Source organism: Lepus europaeus, chromosome 13, assembly GCF_033115175.1.
Source record: "Lepus europaeus isolate LE1 chromosome 13, mLepTim1.pri, whole genome shotgun sequence".
Lineage (NCBI taxonomy): Eukaryota > Metazoa > Chordata > Mammalia > Lagomorpha > Leporidae > Lepus > Lepus europaeus.
In genome coordinates, this window is record NC_084839.1 from 50045848 (window position 1) to 50054925 (window position 9078).

General features: G+C 44.2%; 1 protein-coding gene across 1 annotated transcript; it reads right to left on the bottom strand.

The window, feature by feature from the left end:
* Positions 1-1640: 1640 nt before the first annotated feature.
* Positions 1641-7661, bottom strand: GPR75 (G protein-coupled receptor 75). Its single transcript, XM_062209428.1, has 2 exons — positions 7581-7661; positions 1641-3443 (listed from the first exon to the last, which is right to left on the bottom strand). The coding sequence occupies exon 2, from the start codon at positions 3325-3327 to the stop codon at positions 1708-1710; it is 1620 nt and encodes a 539-aa protein (XP_062065412.1). The 5' UTR covers positions 3328-3443; positions 7581-7661; the 3' UTR covers positions 1641-1707.
* Between the last annotated feature and the right edge of the window lie 1417 nt (positions 7662-9078).

Here is a 9078-nt window from a genome sequence, read left to right on the forward strand (position 1 = left end):
ATATAAAAAGTACAATTGAAACAGGTAACAGTGACTTCCAAAAATAGCATTTAATTACATGAAAAATGAGATAGTGGATATTTTCTATTACAAAATTTAATAGCAAAAGAAAGGAAAAAAAAAAAGAGAGAGGAGGGAGAGAGTTTAGGAGGGGGGAAGGAAGGTAAATCAGTCCTAAAAGGTGAACTTAAAAACAAAATAAAACCTACACCTCATACTTACATTTCCGAAATAGAAATAATTGGCCAATACTGGAAGGTAATAGGCTGAGTAGTAGTTCTAGTTCTACTCTGCCTTCTCCATGCCTATCACGACCTCTGTATTTGGGAAGAGTCAGAGAGAGGGCACTATAAACACAGTCCTTTCATCCAAAGGAACAAAGTGCATTCCAAACTGCAATGATAATCATTGAACATGACAGTTTATAAATGCAGACTTTTGTATCTTGATGCTCATCCTGCATCTAATAGTTACAAAGTTCTAGAGAGTTCAAACACTAATTGCATAATGAAAATATTTTTACATAAAAACATGAGTTTGCAGTTGTTAATGTACCACAAAGTATAAAATAAAATTAGTTTCAGGTACAGAATTATTTAATCTATTTTCCTCATTGCCTGTTTCCAATTCAAGATTAATGGAAAAGAAATAAAACCAGTAGTGTGAAAACAGGTAATCTTGAGAATTTTTTTACCATAGCAATCTATAAATAAAGATAATAAAGAAATTATTTTTAAGTAAGTTACTTCAATAGGTCAGGTGGTTACCAAACTCTTCTCACACAGAAGGAAACACAAATCAAACACTCCCAGTCTCATCTCCAAGCCTTATTAGGCAATAATAGATTGCCCAATATATGACAACAGACCACACTGCTTCCCATGCAAGAATATCAACTATGCCTGCAGTAGTTTTAATCTCCCAGGAACAGTGTTCTTCCATTAGAGAAGCAGTTCTCTTTAATATGATTCTTGCATATAAGATTACTTTGAAACATAATAATTCACTTTAACAAGCAAAGACATATCTTTTTAAAAGATTGATGAAGTTACTCACTTGACACAAAATAATACCTATAATAAGAAATGGCAATAACTATAATATTATATTTATGTAAGAAAAGTACTACTGCCTGTGTGAGTACTTTTAGTAAAGATAGATTATGGGTAATATACTTCTGATTTTCTGCTTTAACAATATATCATTCAAATCAATCTGCCAGCAAAAAAAAAAAAAAGTGTAATCTTTCCTGTTTTAGCACTCCACAGAATCAAAATTCATAATTCACTTAATAAAAAGTAGTCATAAAACCTCAGCAAAGATCATACCTTCACATTCTTCTAAAAATTCAGCAAACATATACTTTTGAAAATCCTTAATATTGACTCAAAGAATCATAATCGGTTGATTTTCTACTTCAACATGGCAGCATAATGATTCATGGTCTATTTAAAGGTTCAGTACAAAAGATGGGGACACAGGTCAAGGTAAAAATCTAAATAAACTTTTATATTATATATTAAAGTGTCAGGAAACTATAAAGCAAACTAACAGATACTAATACTTGAGGCAAAAGAAAGTCTTAGTTGCCAACTCTTTAGCTCAATCTTTAAGTTCTGATCTGACACTGACGCCAAAAAGTTAAAAAAGACTCAGTTAGCATCTGACACAAAACCATTTACAAAAGAGTCTCTAGACCCCATGACTTTAAACAGAGGGGACTGGAATCTGCTTAGCTGAAGTGCTGTCATATTCCTGCATCAAATCATTAGTAGTGTGATAATGCATGGCAATGTATGAGTTGGCAAATCCAAAAGAGTTTCCTGGCTGCAAGTTACATGGGCTGCTCTCCTCCTGGGAAGGGCTACTGTTATAGATGCTGTAGTATGGTTCAATCCGAGTGTTGATGGGGGTCGAGCTACTCTGACCACAGTGTTGATGTCCAGCAGATATCTTGGGACTTACTACACTTTCCTTTGAATGACTTGGGCCACAAGCCTGGTCCACAAATTTCTTCTGTGGCTTTGGAGACAACATGTAGGCAGAGTTTGTTTCATGATGGGAGGATTTGTTTCTGTTGACTTCCAGGTTCCCCTTCCCTATGGCTCGAAGTCGAGTCTTTTGTTTGCAGCAGAAAAAACCCAGACCGATGTATTGGAGGCACCAGAGCACTTTCCTCCTCAGCCCTGCACTGTTCCGAGAATATATAAAAGGGTTTAATCCTGACTTGAAAAATATAAGGGTAAATCCAAACAGTTCAAACTGGTAAAGGATGAAGCTCCCATTGTTGGACAGAACCACCTGCACCAAGGAAATCCCCAGTGGAAGACAGCACACCAGGACCGACAGCACAATGATCACACAGGTGACCACAGCTTTGGAATCCTTGGCAGTGGAGAGGTTGATGGCGGATACCAGCTGGAGTCGGCTGGCTGCAGGAGTTGGCAGCTGGTTGGGACTCTTGGTGTATCCATGGGTCTGAACATGCTGCAGTTTGTTGTAATTCTGGTTCCTATATAGAGCTGGCACGGTACATTGGATGGGATCTCCGCCTCCCTTCACGGGGGCCCCCATGAAAGGTTGTGGTCTGGAAGCATCAACTGTGATGACAGGGGGGCACTTTCTGACTTGAGCATTCCTATGCAGGGTCTGAGCGATCATGATGTAAGAGACAGAGACCACAGTGACACAAAAGAAGAAGTCAACAACATAGAGAGAGAGGATGGCTTTCCCTTCTCCAGACATCAGACTGGACATGGGAAGACAGAGGTGGGACTTGCTAGTTTTCAAGGTAGCCAGAGTAGCCAGGGTGAAGCTGGTGGCCCAGAGAAGTAGAGTGAGGAGCAAGGTACAGGAAAAAGAGGCTGTGCGATTAGGCTGCTTCCCGAGCACCATCCGGAGCCGGTGCAGGGCGATCACCGCCACTGTCTTGAGGGACATGATGATGAAGCCTGAACTGGTGAGATGGAAGGTGAAGCAGAACCCATCTGGGACACTCCTGGCCGAGCTGAACAACACAAAGGTGAACATGGGGGCCGTCACTCCACAGATGAAGAGGTCACAGAAGGACAGGTTCAAGATCATGAAATCAAAGTTGGTTCTGAATTTTCTGAAGGCTGGATCAAAGAAAGACAAGAAGACAATGAAGTTGCCATAAGAGCCCAGGCAGAAGATGACGGTGAGCAGAAACGTACAGGTCACCAAGGTGGCCGTGTGGATGAGATCCTCGAGCCCCTCCTGGAGAGAGGAGCTGTTCCCTCCCTGCCAGTGAGGCACGTGTAGCAAGGTGGCATTGTAGGCATCCTCAAGGGGATCTGTTGAGTTCATCTTCAGAGAGAAACGCCTCTTCCTTCTGCTCTCCAAAAGTGCTCAATGGGAAAGGAGTCAGGGCTTCAACTCACAGATGAATGATACGTGACAAGAGAGGCCCAAGGCAGATAAGCCTGTACACGGAAATGCATACCCAGAAACAAAAAGGAATTAATACAGTGGTTTCATTATTTTTTCAAAAGCACCAGAATTTTTTAGCTCTGACCAAGCACACTGAAAGCATTTCTCCTCACAAAGTCCAACACTGAAAAGACACAAATGCCTCAAAATATATTCATCCAGCTAATATTGACTTCTACAACACTGTGGGTTTCAAACATATTTTCAGTCACACCTGGAGTACATGACAAAAGTTTCAGTATCACATGGAGAGTAGATTCCTGGGCCTTACCCTTGAGGTTCTGACTGAGGATGTGCAGGTGCTACTTTCAGCAGTGATTCCATGTCAGGTACTGGGGCTATACAGAGACACAACTTCACCAGAGATCACAATCTGGTGGAGGAGATCCATCTACCTATGTCATTACAGCCTAATGTGGTTTCAGGGTGCTGGGGAAGCAAAGAGGGGAAGTTAATCCAATCTGGGGATGGAGCTGGGAATGAATGAATGAAAGGAGCTTTGGTAAACAGCAGCCGGCTGGGTGAAAGGTGAGCCGGGAGGAGATAGGACAGATATCATGGAAATGAAGTCAGTCTTCCCAGCAGAGACTGAGGCAAAAAACAGGGTGAGTTTGAAAATATAAGCAAGAGGGTAATATGGATACATTATGAAGCCCTTCATACAATTTCCATGAATCACTAAAAATATCCTATTTTTCCCCTAGAAAGAATCATTTATTTCCCAATATTTATCATTTATTTTCCCAGTTGGAGATGTCTTTGCTAACTCCACATCTTCCTTTGGGGGAGCGGGGGAAACTGTGTGGAGGGGGAGCGGGGGAAACTTTGTGGACTACATCTAAGAGGGGGAAAAAAGTAATAAAGAGATGTTGGAATTATACTCAAAATTAACAAAGGGCAAGGCACTACTTCATAAACTCTAAACTGCCATTAAATGTGAATTGACATTATTCCAACATGAATATCCTCCCAATAAAAAGCCAGAAACATGCACTCATTCCAACATTCATCCTTTAGTTGACAGTGACAATGTGCATACCACATGCTGACATTATATTTAGTTCTGAGGGCACAGAGATGAGAAAGACACAGTCTCTACTTTAAAAGAAAAACCTTCCTGCTCCCTCTTTCCTTTATTGACCTTTTCCCCCCAATCTGAAATGAGATATGCTGTACATTCACACAAATCTTCTACGTTGTCCCAAGCCCCAAAGCCTTGTGGGCCAGGTGCCCAACCTTTTCCGATAGTTGCATCTAGTGGGATGGATCACGTTGCTTGGCACTATGCTGCTGACAACCAAAAAGCATTTGCCTTCATCGAACATTTAGGAACAGCCAATTGTTTTGTGGAGGTCCAGGACTGATGTTGTTCAGAATACTTAACCACCTGCTCAAGCTGGATCCCAGAGGCCTCCAGTGCTAACCTTGAGTTGTTGGATCAAGGGAGTAGAGGAACAGGCCAGGTCAGTAAGAGATGAATCCCTGAGGACTCCAAGCACCAGCTATGGACTACTCAGAACATAAGTCTCAGCAATGAACAACAGTGAGTATGAGACACACACAGCCCTGGGAGATCCATGTAACTGGTGTCCTTCATTAATGCTTTCTTAATGGTCATACAGAGGAGATGACGACCATATGGTGAATTTCTCCACTGGAAAATGAGACCAGCTTCTCTGTACTTTCCTTTAAAAAAGTTCCATGAGAAATGAGAATAAAAAAACCAAGAGTAATGGATAGCTCTCATTGTTTCTACTTAAAGTCTATAAAACTGTTTCTGAACAATTTGTTACCTATGTAGTGAAAATGACAAATTTTTACTGTTTTTAAAAAACTGATAATTAAAGGCCTGGGGCTAACTTTATAGAAGCAGAAATAGAAAGGAAAACCCAGTGAGAGAAGGCAGGAAGAGCAGAGGTGATACTAGGGTAGAGAGCAAGCTCCCTCTCCCCAGACAAGGGCTTCCTTTTTGGAAGGAGAAGAATAAGGAAGAGTGAAGAGCAATGCAGAAAACTGGTCTGGGGAAGTTACAAGAATGAGGAAGCTGGAACCAGGATGCTCAGAGAAATAACGAGAAAGTAGGAAATAATGAAGAAGTGGAATGATGGAAGTAATGAAGACCTCGGGCCAGGAGATAATCAGAAAGGGGGTTGATTTCTCAATGAGAAAAGGAAATAATGAGACACCAACATTAGTCAAGGATAAGATGCAGGACCAATAATCCAAGGACAAGTTGAGGGAAAACTCTCACGTTTCAAATTGTTACATGTTTTCAATAACCTTTAAGGTTTTCAACAAATTTTCGAAAAGTAAAAACAAATTCCAGGACAGGAAAGAATAGCAGCAATATAATTTTCAATGTCATTACTATATTATTATAAGGTATATTATGATATTATTCTTATCAAGTGCTGATCAGGTGCCTGGCAGGGTTCACCATGCTCCAGACTTTTGTTACTGAATCCTCACAACTGAACGAGTTGGCATAGCCTTTCCATTCTGCAGATGAGGAAACTGAGTCAGAAGGTCAGCACTTAGCCCAGTGCAAGAACGTGGATGTGAACCTAACCGGTCACTCTTCAAAGCCCACGCACTCTGCCACCACAATGTAAACAGAACAGCAAAGCACGCGGGCAGGGATCACCAGGTTAGACGATAATTACCAAAGCTAAATTCATCGGGTGCTTACTTCACGGCAGGAACTTATACTAGAGACTTGATACAAGTTATCAAACTTCAATTCATTTTCACAATAATCCTATGAAGTAGTTATTGACTGCAACTCCTTCCTGAAAAAAAGGTTCCTAGAACCCCAAATTCTAAGCTATTGACCCAGATATCCATGTCTATCTATAGACGTAAATACAAAACTTTTTCACATATCTGATTAGAAAGCTTGATAATCATAGCTCCAGTATAAGGTTATTACAAATTACTCCTATTGAGATAATTAGAGGACAAAAAAAAAAAAAAGAAAGAAAGAAAGAAAGAAAGATCAGTGGATGAAAAGGAAAAGGGAGAAAAAACAGAGGACAGTTTAGGCAGACAAATTGCAGAAGCAACACAGGAAATAGAGGGGAAGGAAGGTCTTAGAATCAGCCAAGTTCTGGGACTTTTAGAAAGTGGAGGCTGAGGTCACAATTTAGAACAAAGTTATGATGGCAGGAACACAAAACCTGATGATCTGGGGGAGTAAACTAACATCTATTTGCTACTTCTAAATATGACACACTGCCAAAGTCATTTTCATTGCAAGTGTACAAGCTACACTCTCTCTGGGACCACAAATGGGCCCTGGAAGATGTGATTAAAAGCCATAAAACCCGAAAGATTTTAAGCTGGAACGTCTGTCTTAAGCAGGCTTATTCACCACAATAAAGAGACAATGAATTCACATGCATCTGATTACAACTGATTGTGAAGTAAAGAGTTAGGCAAGAGATAGAAAATTTTGTAGAGTGGCAGTGATTTCTCATTAAAATGTGAGACAAGTCTCTGTTCTGGTTTAATCTTTAGTAATCATTAAAACATCTTTCACAACTCAATTCATGACCTGGATTCTTCCCACCCATTTTCTCTTTCTCGGTCCTAAATTCCTCCAGGGTAGGCATTTCCAGAGCCTAACCCTCAAAATTACCATTCCCCCTGCATTACTATTGACGAGGAAAACCTCAGGGAGGCTGGATAACTCACCCAAGGTCACTAAGATTCAAGCCAGGTGTAGCTGATTTTTTTTGAAAGCCTTCAACTACTCTTGCAGCCTGGAGCAGCTGATGGGGTGGGTCATCTGGTGGGAGGGATGGGAGGTCGCTCCAGCTGCGGGGCTCCCCGGAGCCGGGAGAGGCGATGGTGAGGAGGGCCTAGGCCAGGCGGGGAAGCTTGGGAAAACCGGCAGAGGGCCGCTGGGGTGAAGAGGGGTCGGGCAGGGCGGGGGCCTCCAGGGCGCCGGCGAGGACCAGCGGGATGGCTGGCCTCTACCGCAGGCCGCGCTGGGGGCACAGGTGCACGGCGGCCGGGCCTGGCCCAGCGCAGCGGCGCTCCTCGCTAACCCGCGGCCTCCGACCGGCACCCCCACCTCCACCCCCGGACCCGTGGGGTCGTCCTCCTCAGGGGGGCCCGCGGTCTCTCACCTGCCGGGTGGGCGCCGCGCCGACCCTCCTCCTCCATCCCGCAGCCGGGACCTCAGCTCCGCCCGCCGCCCCGAAGGATGCGGGGCTAGAGGCATCATCGCCATCGCTGCCGCCTCCGCGCATCCCGGGAGCCGCGGCGAGCCGGGGGCGCGGAGGCGCAGTCACGGAGCCGCGGAGGGCGCCGCCCCCTCCGCCGGACACTCGGGCCGGCGCTCCGCCTGCCGGGTCTCGTGCCCGGAGCCCGGGCGCTCCCGCCGCGCGCGCGTGGGGCGCTTGAGCCGCTGAGCAGGGCCGGCGCTGAGAGAGCTAGGGAGCAGGGAGAGCGCGGCCAGGCCAGGGCCCAGCGCCCCCACGGAGGCCTTTGCTGCAGAGGAGGGTGCCGCGGGGCGGGCGAGCTGGCGTCCTCGGCCGTCAGGACGGTCGGCCCGTGGCCTCCGCGCCTGGCGCCCCGCTCCCCCAGGAAAGCCCGGGGCTTTCAAGCCGGTCTGCTCATTTCCACGAGAGGCTGCAGCTCGGTTTTTCTCCTAAATGTAGGCATCGTCCAGTTTGGAACTTTGCGTGAGAAATAATGTGTAAATCATTTTAACAACTTCTATCAAGCCACCTTTAACTTACAGCATGAGTGAACTTCCTGAGGGAACTCGGCGCGGAAACAAATCCAAGTAGACAGAAACTACCTGTGCAAATAACCAAGCCAAGAAATCACAAATGTCAATACTGTATTGAATGCACAAAATCCGCCAAGCAGTGTGGCTGGGCTGTTAGTGAGCAAGTGTACAGAAAACTACCGTCCTCTCATTCTAATGCATTCTTAAAATGGATTTAATTCCAGTCTGTGTCACCAGGTAACACTCCTCATTTTGCTATTAAGGGCACAAAATCAAATCAGCTCAACTTTTACCCCTTCAGTATCCTAAACTGGCTAATTAGGATTTTTTTTAAAAGGCATGTTGATTAATTACTTTGAAAGAGTAACAGAAAACGGAGATTCCACCTGCTGCCTCACTTCTCAAATGGCCAAATTAGCCAGGGCTGGACCAGGTGGAAGCTAGAAGCCAGGAACGCCCATCTGGGTCTCCCACATGGGTGCCAGGGGTCCAAGCACTTGAGCCAATCCTCTACTGCCTTCAGAGGCACATCAGGCAAGGAGCTGGATCCGAAGCAGAGTAGCCTGGACTGGAACCGACTCTTTGCTATGGGATGCAAGCATCAAGGTTGCTAACAGCAGCTTAACTGATGTGCCAGAAGCCCCTTACTCCTTTATTTATTTTAACCTACTCAGGGAAGCTATTTAGAAATAGTGTTAGTTGAATGCTCTTTCCTTCATCCACCCTGGTACGTAGGAAAAAAACAAAAAGTTGATTCTGTTCAGGTGAAACAGAGAATTTTGTTACTGTAATCATCTTTCAAGCTAAGTTAAACACAGAACAAATACAAATAATTTTACTTATGCATAGTTTCTTAGTGTCCAGGTGCTTTCAACAATAAACAAAAACAA